This window comes from Electrophorus electricus, chromosome 12 (genome assembly GCF_041902795.1).
Source record: "Electrophorus electricus isolate QZ-2024a chromosome 12, ASM4190279v1, whole genome shotgun sequence".
NCBI classification, from domain to species: Eukaryota; Metazoa; Chordata; class Actinopteri; order Gymnotiformes; family Gymnotidae; genus Electrophorus; species Electrophorus electricus.
In genome coordinates, this window is record NC_137508.1 from 14,092,478 (window position 1) to 14,118,150 (window position 25,673).

Sequence of the window (25,673 nt, forward strand, 5' to 3'; positions counted from 1 at the left end):
CGGCAGTGGGCTGTCTTAAGAATGTGTAATATTTAACAATCGGATTTTAAAAAAGAGAAAAAGACTGATCTTAAAAGATATATAGACAGGTTACTTTACTGTAAATTAGTTTTTATATCTTAAATCAAAGGCTTTTATCTTTTATCCTCTTCTTTTGTGATATCTTAAAACAAATAAATTCACACAAAACCTATTCAATCAGATATATAAATGGAACTAAACACCTAATAATATGTCCTTTACGGCATTGTTAAACGTCTCCCTCTGGCTAAGAAATAATGTGGGAGGTTAGTGTAAATGCTATATATAGTCTTCGGCCTACCCATAAATGGGATGCGAGCGCTACAGCTTTCTGTGTGGGTAATATTTTTGTTATCACCGGGTGACTCCCAGGCGAGTTGAGGCTGATGTATCTGTGCTTCGCGCTCCTGTAGTCTCTCGGGGTAAGTCTGTGAGCTTTTAAAAATGTTTTTGTACTTTGTAAAAAGTCTTTGTAAAAGTCATTATAGACACTGCAGAAACAGTTTTTACAGTAGCTGGTTTATATCTGAAATTGAATCTTGAGGGAAAATGTAGGCGATTTCTCAACACCTATCTTCGTCCTTGGTTGCCTTAATGATAATGATGGCGATGATTACTATGGTGACAATAATGATTAGTATGATAGCTTAATTAGACCTAGCCCACTATTGCTATATTTTTAACTCTGCTGCTGGTTGATTAAGGATGTAAGAGTAATCCAATATGGATATGTTATATGAATAGACAGAGTGATAATTGACTGTGTAAAAACATCCCCAACATTATTGTTATTATTATCATCATCATCATCATTATGATGCGATTGAAGGGGGCGTCTTTGGTTTAGATGTAAATTATTATTAATAAAAAGTTAGCTGGAACCGAAACTTTCACAGAGCCTGCCGTGCACATTAAATGCATCTCTTACATAACTACATTAACGCCGGCAGTAGACCTCTAGTAGGCAATGCTAGTGCACGTGTAAAAGGTTTGACATTTTGGGTCTTAAGTCGTTATTTGCTTCCATGTTGCGTTCAGACAGTACACCCCTGCGATAGAAGGGGGCGCCTTTGGTTTAGATGTACATTTTGGGAAGTCCGCAATACCAGATTTTTCTTTTGAGGTATGGAATAGCAGTAAATGTTACAAAAACAGTGTGTGATCACGTCCTTATTGAGTAGTACACCACTGAATTTCAGTCCAGCTTGTTTCACGAGATGAAAAGAATGTGAGCAGGTTCATTTGAAAATCTTTGGGTGCAACTGGAAATGTAGCTTAGCTTTTTGAGGAGGCAGTTAGGAGAAAATGGTTCCAGTCACCTAAGTGAACTAGCTGGATAGATAAGCATTATTGTTAATCGGTTTGTTTTGCAATTTGACATGGCAGTTATGTATATTTTCGTGTTGATGTGTGATGTGGTACAGTATCTATATCTTGATGTAGCAACGTGTAATGGTAGTTGTAAGTGAAGGGAACACAGACGCGAACAAAGAAATTAATGAACATTTGCGGATTTTTTCATAGGCGGTCTGATCTATCGTCTGCGGAAAATGCTTCACAGAATGCTTTACCTGTAATCCATTTCTCTCTGTTTCCCCGGCCGATCATCTCTCATTTAAAACCTCTTTGAATCTGGCCTTCCGTTTGGCATTCAGCTTTGTGCTGAACTAAATTTACTATGCAACATCTAAATTACACAGAAAATGAATCCTATTCAAAACAGTGGGCTAAAATTGTTTAATGAATGTTGATTCAGCTGGCATTCGCTGCATTTTATCTCTAAATTACTGAATTCATTATGCTTGTGGAGGATATAACTCTATTACTGGTTTTTGATCCAAAGGTCACTGAGGTTGTTGAACATGGCTGCAGCTCTCGCCAGACACAAGCATTTCACTGAAGACTACCGCAGTACACATTCAAAATATGTAGTCCAGGATTACTCCAGGTAAAAATATGTAGTCTGGGATTTCTTCAGATAAAATGCAGTATATTAACTTTTCCTGGTGAATCACCAGGTTTGGAAACGATGGTCCTACATGTCCTTTCTCTCATATTTATGGTCCATAGGAGATTTACTGGAATTATTTGAGAACTATGGTTGGCATGTTTTAATAACTGAAAGGCATACAATACATTAGAAGTAGGCTATAGTGGTAGGCCATTATACCACATGTAGCAGTGATACAGTATTGTGCTCAAACAAAATGCATCAGTGACATTACACATTAAACTTATTGTGGATCAGATATTTTATGTAACTGATGTTACACTGCAGTCAAAATTGCAGTTTGATATTATTAGTATTAACACAAAAGGTAGTAAGAGGCCTTTTTGGTTTTCATTTTATCTAGTGAACTACAGTTTTATAATAAGGACAGAAAGTGAAGGGAACTGTAGTGAATGATAACATTTCTTAATTTTATGTATAGGTTTAGTGTCTGGAATGGGTTGAGGTCATAGCTTCTGTAGGAGTTTTAGATACAGATAAAATAGTTATTAAATTTGTTAAAATTAGAACTTAATTCTAATTCTGAATCAGACCTCATATCTGAACTACATTCGTTCAAGATTAAATAAAGCAGTTTTGCCACAAAAACATTTCAGTCAAGATTAAGATTAAGTGCAATTTGGTGAGAATCTTACAAGATCATTCTGTTAATATTTCTTCCATGTTTTGGTCTGGCCGGCCATATTCAGTGAATGTTTACTATAATGGACCTGCATATATATGTGCTGACTTTCTGATTATGTGCTTGTGTATTCACTGCACTTATGGTGACTGTTTGCACCCAATCATTTGGCACATGCACCGTATTAATTCTAATGTGTATGAATATCTGTGCTTTTAGCTCTGAAGTTGAAGAAGTAAGATATGAATACAAAACAGAGAAGAATATCAAGAGAGTGGTATGCCCTTATGAGTGTCTGCACCTAAACATTACATGAAGAATTTGTCTGTAAATGTTTTTGAATGCTGAGCATCTTACAGCTCTAATTACAGTAATCCTACATTTATAACAGCTTTTACTTCGTGAACCCTAGTCTAACAATATAGTTTTTATTTGGGTTTCTTAGGAGAATGTGTTTGAAAGTCATATGCTTCCTAAGTTAGACTAAATTGTGTCCTTATATCAGTGACATGGAACATCTACTTGGAATTGCAGAGATTTTAAAAATCAAATTAGGCAATAAAACCTTTGTTCATTCTCCCTTTAACAGGTGGAGAAGAAGGTTCCAGAAAAGTATGTCCGTGAGTCATCCATGATAAGGGGCCCCAAGTTCCTGGTCAGGCTGAGGTCGCACACTGTGTTTGAGAACACTCCTGTGAAGCTGTTTTGCACTGTAGAGGGCTACCCCACCCCGCAAGTGAGCTGGTGAGTATGGACAAGCCTACTGTAGTCAATGACAGGTCAAGTCAGCTAAATGCCATAAAAAGTACCACAGGTTGTCTGCGGCCCTGCAGAAACTAGCGCAGACCAGTGTCTAGGGGAGTTCTCAGTCATTCATGGTTTTAGTGGCAAGTCATGTAGTAGCAAATCAAGATGAATGGACTTGCAATATAATACCACAGCCAGAACACAAAAGGAGAATTGTGAACTTTCACTCCTACAGCCATACTCAGTAGATAGGCTTAAGTTAGCACCTGTTAATCATGCAGGGCTGTGGTGATCGACAGAGGGCCACAGGAGAGAAAGCTTCGAACTGGTCAGGGTTGCATGACCACTACCCCAATGCAAGAAGTAAAATAAGCAATAAAAGCATACATTAAAATATGCTAGCATGCAGACAAAAGGCCTGACACTCTGTCAAAGAAATGCATTTAATGCACAGATAATGTAAAGCCGTTACTGTATATGCTACCCCTGTCTATTAAGTAGTGTGTAAACTGATACTGAATTACACTGAGATGTACAGAAAAATCTGGTGAAGAGTATAGTGGCTATAATAACTGGTTATCTTTTGATTTCTGACAGGTTCAAGGATGATGTTCTCCTGGACATTTCTTCTGGGAAATACTTTGTGGAAGGCAGTGTTGGAATTCACAGCCTTACCATTTTAAAGTAATTATGTTATTGGTCTAGATTTTGTTTTTTCCAACATGAGGGTGCTAACTACTAGGTAAAAATGACTGTAATTTCAGGGTCTATTGTTCTTATAATAACTTAGAATAGAATGGCATAATTCACTGTAGGCCTCTTTACACTCATACTTAGCAACTCCAAGTTACTGTATATGTTACCTGACCAAGTTTAGAGAGAGATTTTTTTTCATGCCCGTATGTACATTTTAATATTTTCTTAAACTTTCAATCATCCAGCTGTAGTTTGTCACAAGGTTGGTGAAATGTTGCCCATATTATAATAAATAAATGCCCATATTATTTGCCCAGATAATTTTTTTTTTTTTTACAGATAAATGATCAGACTCCATCTACCCTCTATCCATACACTTGTATTAACTAAGATGTATAAACCTAAAGACTGATCCCAGAAGAATGTGATTATTTGCCATTCTATTTGCACGCAGTCCTCCACAGTGAAGTAACCCTACAGTAACTGTATGGACACGTGAGCCTCCTCAAAAGGAAGCTTTGAGAATGCCCGCGCGTGTGAGCCTTTCTTAATTTAGTCCAAGCCTTGACCTGGGCGTCGCTCACGTCTTGAGCCCTTGTCAGCTGTTCATGCATAAACGCTGATCTCGGCGTCATACGATCCTCCAGCTCCTTAAAGAGTGTGGGTTCGCTTTCTCTGTACCCGCGTCAGTCCCGCCGACGTTCGACCCGGCCCTTGCGTCAAATCGCAAACCCCGCTCGCCTATAACGCTTCAGGCCGGAGCTCCTTAACAGCGACGTTGATATTCTGCATTCTTCCTGCGACGAACAATATATTTTCACTTCCCTTTAACAAAGGGTAACGCGCTGCACCGTCAGCGAAGATGGCAACATCTTTACTTTAAAATAGCAACATCGGGGTGAAGGTCAAATTACTGTAGCTCGCCTCTCTCCCGGCAGCGTCACATGTTTGCCATTGACGGCTCACTGCAGTGCGTGTCCTAACGCTCTGTGCTCTTCTGCACACAGGCAATGTCCCACTAACCTCCCAGCGCCAGATAATCGAGAGTTTATCCATTTCAGACGGGAGAATTTTGTGTGCTGTCCAAATGTCAGTTAAGAAATTACCGCGCCATATATCCAATCAAAGCAGACATTGTGCTGCTCTGGCAGATTTATCAATTGATTTATGAGTCGAATGAGATTGAAATTGTTATTGATTCAGCTGTGTATTGATCTGAGCCTGGGGTGGTGTCTGGGAGTGGAGGTACAACATCCACCATCGTGAGTGTGTCCCTTATGCAGGTGTGGGATTGATGACACTGCCCAGTACACAGCTGTAGCCTCTAACTCTCATGGTCAGGCCTCCTCTCAGGCTGCTGTGATTGTCAAGAGTGAGTCCCTGCTCCCTGGATAGTTTTTCATATATTGTTGGATTTTAGTTATTTCTGTTATGGAAGGAGTTACTGTAATATTGTAACTGGAAATATCTGTTTGGGCTTGTTTTACAGGGGCCAAAGAGGAAGAGAAACCCTCTCCATATTCTTGGATGTCCTATCAGTGTAAGTTTAAAAGCTTTGAAAGTTCCTAGTTAAGGACTGAATTTGACATTCATAAAAATTACACAAGTTCACAAAACCTATGTATTTATGAATGCTGCTTTCTGGAATAAGCATTTATTTTCAACTGTGTATAGTTAGATTTATAAGCTTTCATATATGTATGTCTACTACTTATAAGCAAGTCTTAAAACCTTTAGAAAACCCTATGTAGTGACCTGAATTTAAAGTTACTAGTCTTTTAGTTTAGATATTGCTGTGGTTTAGATGCCATGTAACTTTGTTATGATTTAAAATTTTTCTTTTACTGCATTTTTTAGATGCCATCTTGCCTGAGATTAAATACACCAAAATCAATATCACATTTCTGGAGACATTTGATGTGACATTTGGTAAAGAGGGTGACTGTGTCACTCTGGCCTGCAAGATGACCATAAGCCCCAATCTGGCCAATCTGCAGCCTGAAGCCCAGTGGTACAGAGATGGTAGGAAATGCATTCCACCTTTATCACACATACAGACTGAGGTCCAAAATCTTCCATACTTGCTATTCAAGACCTATGTAATCCTTCTAATGGCTGTTCACAGTTCACACTTTCACCACCTCTGAGCAGATTCTATATACTCTTTCTTTTTTCATATTGTATCAGGTCTGTAACACTGAAATTGAGCTTTGCTTTTTCTCTGTTCTGTGACACACACTGTCGCTCCTTGCCCACAAAAACACGATCAAATTACAGCCCTGTTCCACATCACGGGCAAATATTAGAAAAGAAAGGCTATATTTCATGTATGGTTCAAAAAAGTAATCAGGTGCACATGTGACAAGTTTTTTTTCCTCAACTTCCAGAGCACCTTTTGAAAGAATCTAAGTGGGTAAAAATGGAGTCCGGGGGAGGTGTTGCCAAACTCACACTGACTCACCTCGCCAAGGATGATGAGGGCCTTTATACGCTCCGCATGGTGACCAAGGGAGGGGATGCAGTCCACAAGGCCTATGTCTTTGTGGAGGGTAAAGATTTCTGAATTTAATGAAGCCGATACAGATTTCCCCTTGCTATACTTCAGTCAAGGCTGCTTATTAATATCTCCACCCTCGTACAGGTCTTCTTGAACTTGAACTTGTAGAACTACACTTCCCACAAAACCTGCAACTGGTGTTTTGTTTTGTTTTTCTTCAGATGGCCCCCCTCCAGTTCCTTTGGCCCCTGGAGCCCCCATGGACATTAAGATCCATGATGCTAATAGAGATTATGTCATAGTGTCTTGGAAGCCTCCCAACACCACTACAGAGGGCCCCATCATTGGATACTTTGTTGACCGGTGACTGAGCTAAGATGTCTGATGATTACCATAAAAACCTTAGCTAACCTGACACTGATTGACTTCACAACTGTGTATGTGTGCATTGGGGGAACCTTACCAATACTGATCTCAGAAAAGAAAGCATTAGGTGTTGCTATATATGTACCTCATTGTAGTGGAGTCCTCAAAAATGAAAAACAATTAAGCTTTGATGAAAAAAGGGCCCTTTCCCTTGAATCCAGTTCATATGTGCTAATCTATGCAGTAATTATTTTAACTCTGTGGAACTTTAAGGCTGTGTTGCTTCTATTTTTGCTCACCAAACTTATAATCAGGTGGGGAAGAAAAGCTTATCCCTGCGATTACTATCAATGGGCATTAAGCTCACATGTTGACGTTAAGAGGGCCAGCAATTTTCGCTGTCTTTCAGAGTACACACGAATGTAATGACAGGATACGCACCCTGGTTATCTGGATGATTTTAGAAAAGTATTCCCTATCTCACTTTTTGCTCTCTTCAACCGTGTCTTCCTTTCTTGACAGCTGCGAGGTTGGGATGGAGAACTGGATGCAGTGTAACGACTCGCCCATTAAGATCTGCAAGTACCCCGTGTCCGGCCTGTTCGAGGGCCACTCCTACTGCTTCCGTGTGCGTGCTGTCAACTCGCATGGCATCAGCAGGCCATCCAGGATGTCCAACCCAGTCGCCGCTCTGGACCCCACCGAGTTCGGGAGACTTCAAGGTAAAAATGCACAACCACCATTGGAGTGAGATTGCACTGGTGTGGCCCACTGATGACCTAAGATGTTGGATTTTCACTCTTTGTTTGAACAGCCACAAAGCTTGGTGGAAAACTCGATGTTGTGACCATTCACGACGACCTTGAAGGTATCGTGCATTCGCACATTACTGCCATTATTAGTTGTGTTTGGGCGAAGTGTATTTCAGGAAGGGCTACAGAAAAAGGTTCTTTTAAAGAACCTTTAAAGCCCTACATGTTTGTATGTACAATGTCAGTTGTTTTCATTTAACTTTTTATTTTCACTTTTCTCTTCATGGGTTTGTCCTTTGAAAATAACAGTGATTACATGGCCTGTAATTGGCTCTCATCTGAGAGGTACAGATTAGTTTTTGATGAGAATTCCATCAGGAGAGGAACATCCAAACATCTGTGGCGCTTTTTCAAATTGAAATGAACACATCAAGCTGTGTCAGGTGTTGGGGGGTGTACAGTCATATGTGTGCGTATGTTTGTGTGTGTGTGTGTGTGTGTTTGTGTGTGTGTGTGTGTGTGTGTGGATGGGTAGGGGGTGCACAGCAGAGGCAGTGATGATGCACTCAGACTAATGCTGTGATAGTGTCATTGAAAGCAAAAGACTCTAGGAGGACATTTGCTAGAGATGTTTTGTGGCTGTGTGTATGTTTCTCTGCGTGTGTTGGCGTGATGGTGTGCAACTGAGAGCGATAGAATGATTGTGAGCACACCGTTTGGCAAGAACAGTAATTCTGTTTGATGTGCTCTGCCTGCAGCTGAGGGAAAAGCTCCAGGAGCTCCCTCCAAAGTCTACGCCTCTGAGACCGACAGAACATATGTTGTGCTCAGCTGGACCCCCCCAGTCTACCACGGCAAGGCCCCCTTGTGGTACTACATTGAGAAGGTTGGTCTCATTCGTCCCTGGAACCCTAAGCTCAGCGCAGATAAACAAACTACTGGCTACTTTGCATCACTCCATACTCGACAGCTCCTGCACAAAGCATACCAAACCATCACCAGTTCACATTCACTGTGCACGTTAAGGACAGCTCAAATGAATCCGTGAACCAGCCATTTAATTCCATAAAATTAGGAGGTCTGAATTAGTGTAACTGTTCTTTGCTTGTGGCTTGTTGGCTGGCGTGACTCTGTGAGGTAATGGAATGCTTCTCTATGGGCCCACACAGTCGCTGGTTGGCAGTGGATCCTGGCAGAGGGTTAACACCCAGGTTCCTGTGCGCTCGCCACGCTACGCCGTATTTGACCTGGCTGAGGGGAAGGAGTACCTTTTCCGAGTGCTCGCAGCCAATATGCACGGCATTAGCAACCCATCGGAGCCCACCAGACCAATCCGGACACAGGTGTTGCGGGGTAAGATATCCGGAAAAGTTGTGCCATTTTTATAAAGACAAAAATGAAAGAAAGGATGAAGAAAAAGACTTCAGGATTCCTAACACTTCAGGACATTTTAGTCTCTCCTGAGTAAACTATTGGTTCCTTACCTTGGATATATCCAGTTAGGATTTGATTGTTGCATGTTCAGAAGTATCACTTAGAGATGGAGCATAATGAAGGGCTTGGCTTTGTTGTCATTTTTGAATAGTAATTATACTGCCCATGCTTGGCCATGACAAATAGCATGCTGTGTAAAACCCCAATCAAGGTTGTGTGATGTCACCCCTCAAGTGAAGTTCTCTGGTCCTCCAGGTGTGCCCTCGGCTCCTGGTCAGGTGGTCTCCACAAGAGAAACTGACACTTCCGTACTGATCCAGTGGGCCCCTCCAAAGGAGCCTAACAACCTCATTGGATATTACATTGACTCATGTGTTAAAGGATCGAAGAACTGGACCTCTGCTAACCACAAGCCTCTCAAGGACACAAGGTACATGTTATATAGTATTCTGACATGTGCATGTCATTTGCCAAGACCTCTATTCGTGTGAGTATACTGTTTTACCTCAGATAAGCCCAACTCCTTTTGTGACATGTTTGTGTCCCTGCTGGCACTGAATAATTTGAGAAAACCGTCCTCTTTCTGGGAGAGACAGAATTTAAAAAATGTTTCCTCATTTCACTCTAGTAGCACTCTATTAGCATACTAGTAACACTGTGTAGTGTTTTAAAGCCTGTTCCATACAGCAGAAGCCACTCCCTCTGGAAATGAAGGGCTGTCTGTCTTCCTGCAGGTTTGTTGTCCATGGCCTGACGACGGGCGAGATGTACATGTTCCGCGTGCAGGCCATCAATGAGCTGGGACTCAGCGACGAGTCACAGGAATCTGCCCCACTCTCTGTGCGGGCCGCCCTTAGTACGTACACATCACTGGCCCCTCCTACCACCCTCCTCCTCAACCACTTCATTGCTCCTGCTGAGAAGCTGAAATCTCATAGCAGCTCTCCCCAGAGTCCGCCTTTAACTGCAGCAGGAGGCACTGGTTATTTGCTGCGGTTTGATCTAGATGCAGTAAGCAGTGACAAGAGTGGAAGAAAGCAAGAAAACAGGGCTAGTTTCTGCTAGTCACCCACTGGGTGTAGCCAGAGGCACCTCTTTGATGATGTTTGGTGATCTGGGAAAATAATTCTCAAATCCTTTTTATTTTTAGAACAACATTATCTGTGTGAATTCACTCAGCAGTGCAGATTTCTTCAGAAGAAATTTCAAGCATTTTTTTCTGATTTGATAAACAATTTACACTTTATCAAAATAATTACTTTATTCTGAATTAATGTAATTTTGATGACAAGTTACAATTCCAGCCATAAATTATTTATAGCCCTCCACATACTAAGAGCTGGCTGGTGGGAAAGATGGCACCCAAATGCAGTAAAAGGCCACAAAATGGGGCTCTAGTCATGTACCAGAGTCGCAGCACTATGGCAATTTCTCCCAAGCATCTTTGTTTTACGTCTTAAATTCACAGGAAACACATGTAAACCACACATATAAAGAACCAACAAATCAGACATTTCAGTACAAGCCCAAACGTTCTTAAACATTCTTGAATGTATGTGAATTAAAAAACACACTAACCTTTTTCCCTGTAATAAAATGGGCTGTGGTGTAGTAAAAAAAAAGTCCTGCTGGTTTGCATGAACAGAGGGGACGCTTTGTTAGGTCCATGCTCCCTCCATAAAACGTTTGCAAGTACTTTTCTTGAGCAAACTATGGGGAATGCAATGGCAAGCGAGGAGTTTGGAGGACCTCAAAGTGCTTTAAAGTACTGTATGAAGAGCATGGGTAAAAGTTCACACTGCTAAATCCACATAGGATGCACTTTTTAGCAACACTGTCGAGGGTGAAATATGCACTGCCTGAAAATAGAGATATATTGAGCTGGTTGCAATGCACTGTGGGGCTTTTTCAGAAGTGTGTAGACCTGGACCTTCAAATAGAGGCTTGAGTGTTTGAAGGTGTGGAGCAATTGCCCTTTTCTGTACCAAGACTGCTATATATGTATGTAGTACATATACTGTATATGCTCAGTGTCTCAAAGGTTTAGTGCTGTCTACCTTTACAAAATGATAATAAATGAGCACTTTATCAGTTTGCAATAACATACACAAATGGAGGCTTTGTAAGTCATTGTGAAGGCTCAAATGCATCTTATACATTTTGAGTTTAAAAGTCAATTTTAATCTTAAATTAATACTGGTAATTTGCCTCAAATGCCAGATATGATGTGTCAAGCCTGTTGTTATACAGTCTCCTGTTCTAAGCTGCGGCAGATAACAAATGACTGTGAAACAGATTTGTTCAAATCTGGTGCTAGCTGGTGCACTCAGAACCATCACACTCAGATTTGTCATGCATCCTGTTTAAGGGGCATCTTATTTGTCTTCTCCCCAGAGCTCCCTTCATCCCCCTATGGTGTGGCCCTCCTCCACTGTGATGGTGAGTCCATGGTGCTCAACTGGAAGCGTCCCCTCTGCTCTGGTGGCACCCCGGTGACCGACTACTACATCGACAAGTACAATGTGGCCAAAAGAGAATGGAGAGAGGTTAATGTGCCACCCCTTAAGGAGAGGCTGTACAAGGTAGCTACAACATGTCCTCAGATGCCATTTTGTGTTACCGCTGACATTACTGAGAGGATTGGAGTAGCGTGACCAAAAGCTTCAGGTGATGACTGGTTTTGTGACCCGTGTTTGCAGGTTCCCAAACTGACTCTTGGCACAGTGTATCAGTTCAGGGTTTATGCTGCCAATTTCATCGGGTTGGGAGAGCCCTCTTCCCCCAGCGCACCTTTCAGATGTGAGGCCTGGACCATGCCAGAGCCAGGTACGTACAGAAAACGAGTCAACAAATATGCTAAGGAAAGTTTGTCTAAGGAAAAGTAAACTGCCCCTTTAAGCTGAAACACTGTGCTTTGTTTTCTTTAGCGGTTTGCAATAATACATACAAATGGAAGTTTGTGTGTTGATGTGTTGCAAAGGGCCAGCGTATGACCTAAGCATCACTGAGATAAGAGATGACTCCGGGGTGGTGGAGTGGAAGGCTCCTGTCTACAATGGTGCCAGCGCTGTTACCGGTTACTATGTGGACATTTGCAAGGAAGGCACAGACACCTGGACGGTTGCCAATGCGGCCGCTGTCAACCATTGCTACCTCAAGGTAAAACATCTGTGGAGAAGAAAGACACCTGCAAGCACTTGGTGCTGCACACAAAGCCGAACAAGCTTGTGAGCGGATTTAGTAACCTTGACGATGGGTCGTCCTCAGGTGAAAGGCTTGGAGACCGGCTCATCTTATGTGTTCAGGGTGCGTGCAGAGAACGCCAGTGGCACTGGCAAGACTTCCGTCCCCTCTGACCCGGTCTATGCCAAGGCTCTATCAGGTAACCTGCATGCACATGCACATGCACATGCACACGCACACACACACACACACACACACACACACACACACACACACACACACAAAAACAACAAAAAAACCCACATGACCACACACTCGCCCTCCAAATATAGCTAAAGCAGATATAGGCAAACTGCAAACTGAAGGGGTCAGGTGCGCAATGAAAGAGCTTGTTGAGGTGATATTGAGTCATATGGGACAGAGAGCGGCTGGGGGAAAATGAGAGGGGGACAGAAAGCCAGGGGAAGAGAGGGTGAGAAAGAGAGCAGGTTGGAATGAGAGAGAGAGGGAGATTGAATGGGTGTGAATGGGAGGGGAGAGAGAGGGAGAGAGAGACTGTGACAGAGAGTGAGGGCGAAGTGGTTGTTCTAGGCAGTGTGGGAGCTGCTATAGGAGGCGCTCTGAAGTGGCGCGGGGAGCAGCTGTCTGCCCAGCTGCCGATAAAGAAAAAACCCAGCCGCCAGCCGAGGAGAGATGATGATGATTCATCTTGATCCCCTCTGAAACATTCATAATGGAGAAAGTGAGGCCCGTCAGTCTTTGGCCACCAGAGTGCACTGTGGGGTCGTCTGTGCTCCAGTGGCTCAGTGCAGGACAGCAGGCTTAGGGAGCTGAGGCACTGGAGACAGACATGGGAAGCAGACCTTCATGTCCTTAACACGAATCCAACATGGCCATGCCATGCTCCTTTTACGCAGCACCCGATTTACCTGGCTTATGTGTAAATCCTCTTCTTTTTGTGTGCTGTCGTCAAGGCACCAAGGAAATCAAATGTGGAGTGGATGAGAAGACGGGTGACGTTTACCTCTGTTTTGAGAGCTGCCAGATAACTGAGAAATCGCAGTTTGTGTGGAAGAAGTCCTACCAAGAAATAACGGACTTCTCCAAAGGAATCTCCATTAAAACATCAGGCAACCAGTAAGGGGGGAAAAAATGTGGGAAATCTGAGAATGGAGCAGTTCCGTCATACTCTGTTTGTAACCGTGCTGCTCTCCTTAAATGCAATGAATCATTTGGCTTTTTTCTGCTCGTCTAGATCAACTCTGTCCTTCAAGAACCCTGATAAAGAGGATGTGGGCACTTTTTCAGTCTCCGTCACAAACACTGATGGAGCTTCAGCCAGTTACAAGATCACAGCAGAAGGTGAGGCCTGGACATATTTGTATGATGAATATAAATCAGGTAAAAATGATTATAAAAGAAGCACAACATATTATGAAGTATGTTATGCTGAACATCAGGATAGTGCCAGATACACTATGACCCTAAGTTTACTTATTAATGTAGTCCAGGCAGTTATTGGACCAATATGCTCACAACACAGAGATTTTGACCTGCACAGCCACATTTTCACCTCCACAGCTATTGCCAAATGCAATGGAATATTATGGATGAAAGATTTTTGTAGCTCTAATCAGTGCATTTATTCAGCATCCACTGTCCTTTAATAACACATTTTTATAAGCACTCTTGCTTTTACGGCAAATCTAGAGTTGTGAGGAACTGTGCACCATATTGCAAAAATACATATTCTACTCTTAGAACCATATAAAAAAATGTAAAGATTTTAAAGATTGGTAAAAATGAATCTGGCTTTTTCAACATTTCTGTTTCAGTGAAGCATTCATCAAAGTGCCTGTCTTACCAAAAGTGCCAGTTTCCTTAAAACATTCCCATTGTCATATCAAGTCATAATTGCTATTTTATAGTGCTGATAATCGTTTAATGGTACAAAAATATGTTTCTTCTCTCTCTGTTTTAGAGCTTGAGAAAATGATGGCCCTCAGCTATGACATCCGTAATCCGAGTAAGGGACAGGCCCCAAAAACTTGTTTTCCTGCTATTTCTTTACTCCGGCTAAATTCCAGCATGGCCCAAAAGTTCTGTTGGCCCAAAATCCAACAGAAAATATGAGTTAAAGGCAGGGATTACTGCATGAGCCTTGCCTGTTTCTTCTGCATTCCATCTTTTATCAGTGCACACAGGACCTGTGAGAATTTAGAGCAAACTGAGTCTATGTTTGTATCGCCTCAGAGGTCAGACGCATGAACCATGACAGCCTGGCCAGAGGGGAAAAAAAATGCTGTCGTCACCTTTCTTTCTGCCTCAGTTATCCCTCTGAAGAGCGAGCTGGCGTACAAGATCATGGAGAGAGGTCGCGTGTGTTTCTGGCTGCAAGCTGAGGGCATCTCCTCTGCTGTGACCTACAAATTCTTTGCCAATAACAAGGAGCTTGTCAACAGTGAGGTAGGCATCTAGAGTTAGGCCGAGCTGCATCGACAGCCGCTGCCACACTGCCTATTCCAGCATAAATCTCTGAGCGCTCGGCAAGAACTTTTTATTATGTCGACCGTAACACATCGCATTGAGCACAGCCTTACCCCCAAATGCCTGTGAGCGGCAAGAAAAAGGTAATAACAGATCCAATCAAATAAGTTCAAATCCATCACCCACCCCCCCACCCAAAGGAAAAAAAAACCCTACCCTTTGCGGCAATCAGAAGAAAACTACCTGTCTTTCTTTTTTATAGCAAACCAAGATGAGACATGATGTAGCCACGGGCATTATTGAGCTGGTGCTGGATCACTTCACTGAGGACAACGAGGGCACGTTTTCCGTGCAGATCCAGGATGGGAGGGCAAAGGCCCAGTCCTCCCTGGTGCTAATTGGGAATGGTGAGCCTCCTTGCATCCTGTGTTGGGGGTCATCTCACCCTCGTTTGCGATATGATGTATCTCTCCCATGCTCTGCTTGCCAACCCTTAACGCTATATATTTTTCCCCCTTCAGCCTTCAAAGCAGCCCTGGCTGAGGCTGATTATCAGAGGAGGGAGTACATCCGCGTGAAAGAGGGTACAGAACTCTACACGGGCATCTGTGCCAAGGGAAAGAAATGGCTTGCACCAGACCAAATATCTGTCTGTGGCCCACTAATACCCAAGCTGTACTTTTTGCCATTTTTTTATATTTTATATTTATATTTTGTCATTATATTTATATTTGACTAGCCAAATAGTCAAACTTGAAACTTGAAACTATTTGGTATATAATACAGTCATATAATAGAGTCGTGAAACCTCAATTTTCCATCTGCATCACAGAACCAGGCCTACCAGCTGTTGACACAAATTAATCTTGGATTTATGTATGCAGATAGATGGTATGCAGAAAAAGCTGTGCATTTTTACAGCGTTTTATGAATTTAATAAGAAATGGGTTTGCGGGCAGCAGTGCCTTTGTAATGTGGCTAGCTGAAACATCAAAGCACTGCTGCACCTTCAAAGAATCAATTCGGTGCCCATTGCTAAAATTTCTAATAACGTCTGGACCCAGCCAATAGAAGGTAGCAGTAAACAGATGGGCTACCCCTTCATGTTCTTTATTTACTGCTAGCAAGGTTAGTGTTTTAGGTCACTAGCCCCTTTAATGTGACATGTCCATTTTTCCCATTTTTCCAGGGCCTCATTTTAGCCAGTTCTTGTCTGTCCACATCAGCGAGGACGCCAGCATCAGCCTCATCTGCAAGGCAAGTGAAGCCCTCGTCCTCCATGCAATTAGATCAGCCGAGCGGGAACAAATGGCCCGGGTTACGGGCAGCGCCGATACCTGCGGCTAGCACGGCGAGTCTCATTCGTCTCTGTCATGAAGAGATCACTGTGGTCGCCCAGTGTTTGGAGGCGCTTGAGGAATGAGCCTGACAGATGGCGTGTTTTGTGCTTGTTCCATCGTCCCGTCCCGCCCCCCCCCCCCCCCCCCCAACATACCCCACCCTGTCTGTCAGTCTTTCACATGCCCTCCCCTCCCCTCAGGTGGCCAATTTGAAGAAGGAATCTGCGTTCCACTGGTTTAAGGACGACGTGGAAGTGATTCCCGATGTGCCAGCCGACCTGAGCTCCGGAGTGTGCAGACTCCCGCTGCCTTTGGTGAGAGCCGACTCCCGCTGCCTCTGCTCCCTGCCGAGGAAGCACAGACACAAACGGCTTTGTTGTTACAGGGCTTAGCCAGCAGCATGGTGGAATGATGAGAGGTTGCCGTGCAACGGCAGTCAGGAGTAAGAGATGTTGTTGAAGCGTTTGCAGTGTTAGTTTATGCCATCATAAAGTTGTGGAGATTAATTGCAGGATTCAACGCTGGATCAATGCCAGATCAGTAGGGCTTTTTGGCCCCTTTTGTCAGGTTCATGATTACAGAGGTAAATCAGATTTCTGCAATCTTCAAAGAAATGCAAGCCAAAATGCCCAAAGCGTGTTTCAAATGCTTTGATCTAAGCAGAACTCTTAAAGAGTTACAAAATTGCATGAAATTACTATAACTGACTCTAAAACAATGAAGTGCAGATATGTCTCCATGGTAATGACCATACAATCTGACCAGTTTTGTGTGAAACATAAATTCACTAAACAGGTGATTGAGACTAAGATGCTCTATGTAATTTGATGAAACCCATTTCAGTCAAGCCTTTAGGCAGTAGCAATTGGCTGAATGAATATGTCCCACCCATTTCCAGAATATACATCTGGCTCAATGTGGCTATTACTTGCTCATAGTACCAGCTCCCAAGTAGAGAATATGGGGCTCATTAGTTCCTTGTGAAAACTGAAGGGTCATTATATGTCTTCTGTGACAGCCACTTTAGCAGTACTGCTCATGTATGGCATTTAAACTCAGGATTAACTACTGGATCACACTGCAAGATTTTAGCTGATGTTTATGGTTGTTAGCAATGCTGTCCGGTATCAAGGATGTTATTTTTTCAGTCTTTTGGTTATACAGTGGGACAAGACCAAGGTACAGTAATGAAACTTCCGTGCAGTGTGACTAACCTAACCCACTGAGTGACTGCTCAGTGGAAATCAAGAAACTTATGGTAATATATAACAACAACAACAACAACAACAATAATGTCTTAATTGATCTGTTAAATATTTAAAATAAGACAGATACGCATATGCATTGAGCTTATTCCCACAATTCTCAATCTCATATCTTAGAGTAATAAACCCAATACCCTGTGATTCTTTTTGGAGAGTAGGTGGTCCATGCTGTCCTCTCCTCCTGAATGACATAAGACATCCTTTTGTTTGTTCAAGTCAAATCAGTATTATGGTCACCTGCAACGTTGTCTCAGCTGCAGTGATCAGCAGAGCCTCATCTCTTGCCACCTGTTATAAATGCATCCAAAAACTACATATTGCACATGTAGATTTTTCCTTGAACTCATGATTTTGCTGTAGCCCTTATCATATGCTATCACATGGCAAATGTCATAGAATGCCAAATTGACCCTACTTAGTTGACGGCAACGTGAGTGACCCTTGGGAATATACAGTAGGTATCAATGGGAAAGTAATAGTATACAACAGAGTTGTCAGTTACATAATTATACGATATATATAGTCACAGTGCTAAGGGCAAACAGTTCCAGTGCTAACTCCTTCTACAAAGACACCCTAGTCAGTGAGTTGGAGGATGTCTGTGCTTCACATCTAATTGACTCCTCTGGTGGGTGGTCTTGGCCCCCATTTACCCAGCCGCTGCTGCCTAAACACTTCACTGAAATCTTGGTGCTTGGCTGAGGAGCCCAGAGCATATAATGCTCCTTAAGTGAGCCGTTTGGAGTGAGCAGCCCACGGAAGAGCTCCTCAAATGTGTTTTTGTGTTTCCTGGAACTACATCTCTAGTTCTCAAAGAAGGACATGGGCATGCATAAAGCAACCATCAGCGACGACCGAGGAAAAGATGAGTCACAGGTTGATATTTCTGGCAAAGGTAACTGGGTGCTTGCCTCGGCTAATATGTTCTATCATGCAATATTGTGGACTTTAAGAAAATGTCCCATGAAGCCACCTTAACATGCCTTTTCTTTCACCCGCAGCCTTTGACAACATTGTTAACGAGCTCGCCCGAATCGCTGGTACGTATCGCTTTGGTGTTGCAGCCCCATTTCTGACACTACAGCTGGTCGGCGTTCGGTGTCCAACTGCTGACAGATCTTAAATTGACCAGATTTCACCTGCCCATCAGGTGCTTCAAAGATGGGCCGTCTATCTTAAACAGAATCAGAGCTGCAATTATTAAGCTTTTATGATTTCCCATATATCATCTTTAGTGCCGCTGCTGACCAGTGCCTGAATCATGATGAAGAGCTGCTGTATACCTCGGCACTTCTGAGCCCGAGGTGGTCTGGCTGAATGTCAAGTCTGTGAACTCTTAGACTTCCATAAAACAGGCTGATTTTTTCATTCAGTAGTAAGACATTACACACATTTACTGAAGTTTAAATCCGCTTACTTCACGCTCTATCTGTATGCTGTTTGGCTTTTGTCATAAATAACGTTTCTGGTTTCAAGGTATCAACCTGTTTACAGAACCCATGATAAATAGCAGTGTCCCGATAATTGAATAACCCATGTGTTAACAGCTGATGAGTCAAGAATAACGCAATACGGATAACATCATAGGCTGGTTTTGATCCCAGTATTTTTTGGTCTAATCACTGTGAGCCACTCATTAGCGGTGCATTCTGTCTTGCAGGATTATTGCATGTCAACCTCCTTTCTTCCAAATCCCAGTGCTAATCTCCCATTTCCCAAACCAATCACCAGTTACTCCCTTGCAGACTCCAATGTGCACCTCAATGTGGGGCTGAAGTTTTACATAACAGGAAAAACCTGCAGCCTGTCTTAAATTTGAGGAAGCCACTCTCTTTCAATCTCTTTCTCTCTGTCCCTCTTTGCCTTGGACAGGTTCCAGTGCTGGCGATTTGGTGATCCAGTGCACTGCCGAGGGGATAATGCTGCAGTGCCATATGAAATATTACACAGAGGAGATGAAGATCATCTGGATGCTAAAGTACATATGCTCCTCCCACTCCTCGCTTGTTGCGCATTGTCAGCTTCTGTGACATGGGGTGGGGGTGTGATGTGCAGGGATGGAACTGGGAGGTGCGGGAGGGCGGCTCGTGGACATGAAGCAGATGTGTGACCTACACTTGCCCTCCTGTGTGCGTGTCAGCGGTGTCACATGCAAATGTGATTTGAAGATTTTTGTCTACAGCTGTGTCACTTTACTGCACCAAGCATGAAAATGATTATTGAACGACGGGAAATTACCTTGGGCTGAGTGACAAGAGAGTGGCTCGCTTTCTGTCAATACAAACCAAACCTATCAGATTTACAGTTACATAATGACCGGGCCTCTAGGGGGGTTGGGGAGAGAGGTAGGGTTCGCTCTGGGAAGGTGTGGGAGTATGAGGAATACCAATGAGTGGGACAAGGCTGCTCCCGCCTCTTTGTCTTATGCGCAAATGCGGCCCACTTTTGTTTCGCGTTCGTGAGCCTTCTAATCCCCGCATTAGTATTTTGAAGTGGTTGTTCCGTGTCTTTCCTTCCCACCGACGCATCCTGAGAAATGAGCATGGAGAAGGCATCGATTCCGCAGGGATTTTTCACATAGTTACTTGACATCTGCCAGGAAATTGCCCCCTGTGATTTGGAAAGCCAATTGCTTGAATTAAAATGGCAAATACACACACAGTTCAATGCACTCTGCACGAGTACACTACTGGTCTTATAAAGGTGTACAGACTTAACATGAACCCATGTGATTTTGGTATTAGATTTGTAGCAATATATCACCATAGATTTCATGTTTTAACAGGGACAGTAAAATTAGTTCATCTGAAAGGATGCGTGTGGGTGGGACCCCAGCCATGGCCAGTCTGGAGATAGTTGAGCCTACTGAGCGAGATAAAGGCGTGTACACCTTTCAGATCACGGACGCTGAGAAGACATACACCCGCACCCTTGAACTCTCTGGCCAAGGCAAGTGGAGCTCGCTTTGAGCAGGTCTTCCATAATCTCTTAATGATGTGTTTCATGACTCACAAAAAGTGAAGCATTAGCACTGCCTTTTAGCAGCAGAGTTCCAGGCAAAGACAAGAAAAAGTCTAATTAAGGTTTGAACAGTCTGTGTGACCTCGGAATAATCATATCACTTTTGCACAACCTTCCCCCCTTGAACGCAAATTCATATCCCTTGTAGCTGTACCTTTCATGGAATTCTATCCGAATGGAAAAGCTTTTTAAAAAGTATTTATTATTTTTATTTCAAAGTTGTTTTGTTCAAGTATATGCGCATATATATATATACATATATAAAGTTAATTCAGGTATGCTGCTGATTAAAAGCACAGGCCATTTGCACCGCTATGCATACAAGCAAAAGAATTTAGCAAATCTAGGGCTAAAACCACCGTAGGCAAAGTATCAAAGGTGTGGATCCCGGCTCTGGTAGTTAGTGCACAGACTGTTTCACAGCAAACATAACTAAAGTCAGCTTGGTGTCTGGCAGTTCCGTGGAGGAGAGACAGTAATTAGTAGGAGGAAAAGACCAATTCCCTGCAACACTAGAAAACAAAGCTTTTAAAATAATGAGATATGAGCCTTTGTCCCTGCAGGACAAGAAACAAGGAATCAGGGGGTAGAAGCAGAAAATAGTTCCTTCTCGAGTCTCACCTTATTCTGTTCTGTCAAAACGCAGTGTTTATCTTCTTACTGTGTTTTCCCTCTTCTTCCCTCCAGTCTATGATAATGCATATGTGGAGTTCCAGAGACTCAAGTAAGCTGATCCTTGCTTCTGAGGCAATGCATTTGGGCTGTATTTTTTTTTTTGTTGCATGGAATGCTTACCAATGCAGAGCATGTGAGCCGCATGTCAGCGTGGGGGTAAAATATTAGCGCGTGCTAATGAGCCCACTAACAACGCCATTCTTCTTTTCCTTTTCAGAGCGGAAGCATATGCCGAAAAGAGTGAGTATGCTGAATGCGAGCCCCTCCCCTCCGCCTGCTGGGCTCTTTTATTGATATAATTATATCCTTCGGTGTGACTCCATGTGCCATGATTTCGTTTTTTCCAGATCGTGGCAAAGTGCTTGGTGGTCTGCCCGATGTCGTCAGTATCATGGAAAAGAAGGTTTGGCTTCACCTCAGCACGGGTGTGCTGTAACACAAAGCAAACATGCGTGAGGGAAAAACAAAAAAATATGCACAGGCATCGAAGTCGTGTAGGTTTCAGAGACAAATAGCGCAGAAGCGAAGGTATTGGCGCATTGTGTTCACCCGCATTTTGCAGGCCGTTACGCCGGCCGCCGTGCCTCTGACCCAGCTGCTGCTCAGTGCTCTTGCTAGCTGTTGATGAGTAGCAGGCAGGCCCAGGATCATCTCCTGTCTTCCTCCTAGAGAGAATGCAGAGGAGCAGTCAGCACTCTTCTCCTGTTCTAGAGGCATGTGAGCTGTCTCTGGCCTTGTAAGCCAAGGTCGGAGCAGCTGGAAGTGGTGTGTGTGTGTGTGTGTGTGGGAAGTTGGATTTGGATTTAGCATGGTTGTGGTTCTTCTAAATGGGCGATGGCAGAAGGTGTCTCCAGTGCTTCCACCCTCTTGTTTGTAACAGTTAGTTGAAGTGGCTTAACACGTTGTAGTGTAATGTTCATTGGAACATCGTAAAGCAAGTGTTACTTAAAACATTTCTAACAATTATAAATTTAACATACTACTTTACTATGACAAAACTGGGCTAAAGTCATTATTTATGTATATATACTGTATCCATATGAAAATAAACTTAACAGAATATTAAAATTTAATCAGAAATCAACATTACTTATTTTAGTTACAAAGGCACCGGTTACAGTTTTAGTTACAAAGGTACCGGTATGAAATATTCATAAAAACGTAGATATGTATATATATTTGTGAATATTTCATGTGGGACAATTAAGTCAGAAATGAGACTGATGTTATTGCCTGATATTGACAGAAAATGGAGTTTAATAACAGTAAAAGCCTTCAGTGAAGAATTACTGCATATGAATGCCATTTTAAGATATGTATTGGCAGGCTGGATAATTTGCAGATTTTAAACAAACAAGTTTTGTTTATGTGAGTCAAGCTGCTCCACTGGGGAACAGTGGGAAAAGTCACTGTTGCGGTAAATTACTTTAAAGCAGACCCAAATCCAAAATGAGTTCCTGGGATGAAAGACAGTATGCCACAGATTTAAAAAAAATGGTTTTGGTTTAAAAATATGCATTCTACTTTAAGGATATATTGCATGGGAAAAATACACTGTTATCTACTGCATCTCTTCTCTGTTTGGCTTTCTGCAGACGCTGAGCCTGACCTGCACAGTGTGCGGTGACCCTAAACCACAGGTTACCTGGTTCAAGAATGACCAGGAGGTGGAGCCTGGTGACCAGTACGTGATCTTACTGGACTCGGGAAAATTTGCCAGCGTCACCATCAAGGGCGTGACCCTGGAGGACTCGGGCAAGTTCACGATGTGTGTGCAGAACAAGTATGGTGGTGAGTCAGTGGACATCATCGTCAGCGTGTTCAAGCATGGCGATAAAATCCCAGACATCAAGCCCATGGCCGCACCCAAAAGGATCTTGCCTCCAACTCATCCTATTGTAATTCCTATTAGCTCCTCCCCTGCCCCTGCCCCTTCTAAGTCTTCAGCCCCGCCTCAGAGCACCAAATCCCCATCCTCAAGCCGCTTTGGGGCTAGGAGGAAGTAAACAGGCCTTCCCAGTGCTGTTTAATTCCAGACAAAAAGAAGCAGGAGGAAAAAAAGATTAAACTGTAGAATGAAATCAAAATAATGAAAGTTGTATTGAGTTGGTATTCGGAGTATTTTAAGATGATCTAGTGTCTTGAACGAAAATAAAAGGTGGAACGTCAAAGAGAGGGGTCAAGTTATATTTAGTGCCTTCCTCACCACACACACACACACACACACACACACAAAGAAAACAGTCCGAAACAGTTTGTCATCTGGGTTGCTTAAGCGGAGTGTGCGCCTAATGAATTTGGCTGCCTCTCCCTGGAGGTGCTTTGGTGAAAAATGGTCCCCATTTTGTGTTTTGTTTCTATTAAATCTCTGGTTTTTAAAAGCTGCACTTTCAATTAGGTGGTGGCATCTCCAAGTACCTGCTCTAAGTGGGTCTGTCCCGGCTCTGGGGCCGGGGCCTGGGCTCGGTCAGCAGCAGCTCCCCCTTGTCAGTAATCCTCCTCAGCAATAGACCCCCCCCCCCCCCCACAGCCTCTCCTCTTTTACTTCCATCTTGCTTTTGTGTTATTAAAAAGAAGCAGTCATCACTTTCGCCATGTTGTACTTGTGTTGTTTACCAGACAGACGCGCACGGACGCACGCACGCAGCGCATGAATGCACGGCCCCGACAAAAGACGAAAGCAATTAGCGGAGCTAGCGGGCCTATCTGAACTGCATCAGCACTTTGCACACTTGCAAGCTGTTACCCACAATTCTTGTATATGGAATGCCTTGCATGGAGTACGTGGCAATAGACTCTAATTCAGAGCCCAGTGCATGACTCTGATTTACATGCCTGCATATACTTCACAGCAAATGACTTTCAATGCCACTGATATAGATCTCTGTAGGAGAATGTGCATATATTTTGGCCATGCTCTCATCTTGCTTCACATTCTGTGCATTTTCACACTTTTACAATATTCTAGAAAAATGGGAATAGTTAATATTCTAACGCTTCCCGTTATGCTCATGAAACGGCTCCAGTAATCATTACACTTCAATGGGAATTTGATTAGAATAATTAAAATGTAAGGAAATTGAGCTTGTTTAGATTTCAAATGTGGCTTTAATTAAATCATGCATATTTAATCACTGTAAATGGTTTGCTTAGAAATCATGGGTTTCTATGGCAACTCAGAAGATCTATAAATCCTACCAGCAGACTTGTTTACAAAATGTCACCTCCTGATATATCATTTTGCCCTATGGAATAATATTGATTTTATTTGCACACGACAGGTTCCCCTCTGCAATAATGTGTAGTTCTGAACATGTAGGACTCAACTGTTGTTACACTTGTTATGGTTGGCCAGTTCTTGCAGGGCAGAGCACACGATAGACTCGCGCTCTACGAGAGACCACCACATGGTGGCGCTGCTGCCTCAGTGGGGGAGTCTGCACATTATCAACACCAAACCAACTGACCCAATAGGTAAAGCAGCTAAGACATCCAAATTACAGCGCTCAGTTTCTACACATTGATTTGCTGGGGGAAAGTAAAGTAAAAGAACTGGCGATGTAGACGAAGCATCTCTTTACATACACAGTGTCATCGGATGAATCAAAATTGTCCTCTCAAAGTCGTGCTCCGTCCAGGCATTACACGAGCGCGACCGTACAAGAAAATAAGCCGCCCACAAACAATGGAAAATGCCAGGAAACGCAGGTGTTTGGATGGTTGTTATGAACACCTTCACGTGCAGTGGAAACCCCATCAGCGGTATTATCACTTATCTCAAATTTCGCCCCTAACCCACACGTGACAACCGTAGCCACGGTAACGAATAAAGCCTGGGTTTCTTTTCTGTTTTTGGGCGATGGGGCATGTTCTGTTTCACATGGCATGCACCCCACAACGCACGTGCAATCAAAATTATGAAGATGTGCTGTGAAGAAGCATGCTGTCACGTATTGGAAGGTGTTTTTTTAATAGAATTTGAGATTACTTTGAAGTAGGACGTTTGCTATTGTTATCGTAGCTGAGCACACAAGACCTTTGCAATTGCAGATAATCTCTGAATGAGCGACTGCGCGCTTCCGTCACACTAAACAAAAAATGATACTGGCAGAAAATAAATACTGAGTTTCTCATAAATACAATAGTAAACACTGGGACCAGAAGTTACCTCGACATGAGCATGGCTTTCCCTCCTAACCTACCACGTTTACCAGACCATATGTTTCTCTCTGCAAGTTATTCTATTGTACAATGTAGCGTTTATGAAATCAAGTGGAAATTGTTTATTTTGTTGAACATTTGTTGAACATCTGAACGACCGACATGAATTTAAGTACCTGTATTTACAACAGTACTTTGTCCCTGTTGCACTATTCACACAGCTTGCGCAAGTTGGGCATCTGAAACTGGTCTTCAGTGATCAGTGCAAAGCTCGCTCGTGCATCCCCGAGATACAAAAATGAAACTCTTCGTCAGTTTAAACATTTTCGATACATCGATTCATGGCAAAACACTGTGTTGAGTCAATGCCTGCACTGTTAAATTAACATATAAAC

At 42.9% G+C, this 25,673-nt stretch overlaps 1 protein-coding gene across 1 annotated transcript; it reads left to right on the forward strand.

Annotated features, from left to right (window-relative positions):
* The first annotated feature begins 348 nt into the window (after positions 1–348).
* Positions 349–23,337, forward strand: myom2b (myomesin 2b). The gene is made up of 36 exons (XM_027023031.3): positions 349–443; positions 1,865–1,969; positions 2,874–2,931; positions 3,244–3,398; positions 3,999–4,085; positions 5,381–5,469; positions 5,587–5,637; positions 5,955–6,119; positions 6,485–6,646; positions 6,816–6,957; positions 7,483–7,682; positions 7,775–7,828; positions 8,471–8,598; positions 8,882–9,065; positions 9,402–9,576; positions 9,881–10,002; positions 11,541–11,728; positions 11,846–11,972; positions 12,127–12,305; positions 12,414–12,528; positions 13,304–13,466; positions 13,585–13,691; positions 14,311–14,355; positions 14,659–14,795; positions 15,079–15,223; positions 15,338–15,400; positions 16,006–16,073; positions 16,357–16,470; positions 18,229–18,316; positions 18,423–18,461; positions 19,294–19,399; positions 20,207–20,370; positions 21,130–21,166; positions 21,335–21,357; positions 21,465–21,520; positions 22,713–23,337. The coding sequence occupies exons 2-36, from the start codon at positions 1,884–1,886 to the stop codon at positions 23,121–23,123; spliced, it is 4,233 nt and encodes a 1,410-aa protein (XP_026878832.2). The 5' UTR covers positions 349–443; positions 1,865–1,883; the 3' UTR covers positions 23,124–23,337.
* The last annotated feature ends 2,336 nt before the right edge of the window (positions 23,338–25,673 follow it).

Bases quoted from the DNA above. Each gene is read 5' to 3' on its own strand.
- myom2b (XM_027023031.3), top strand. From the start codon at position 1,884: ATGGCTGCAGCTCTCGCCAGACACAAGCATTTCACTGAAGACTACCGC. The intron at 2,932-3,243 runs GTATGCCCTTAT...TCCCTTTAACAG, and splicing joins AGAAGAATATCAAGAGAGTG to GTGGAGAAGAAGGTTCCAGA. The intron at 21,167-21,334 runs GTAAGCTGATCC...TTTCCTTTTCAG, and splicing joins GTGGAGTTCCAGAGACTCAA to AGCGGAAGCATATGCCGAAA.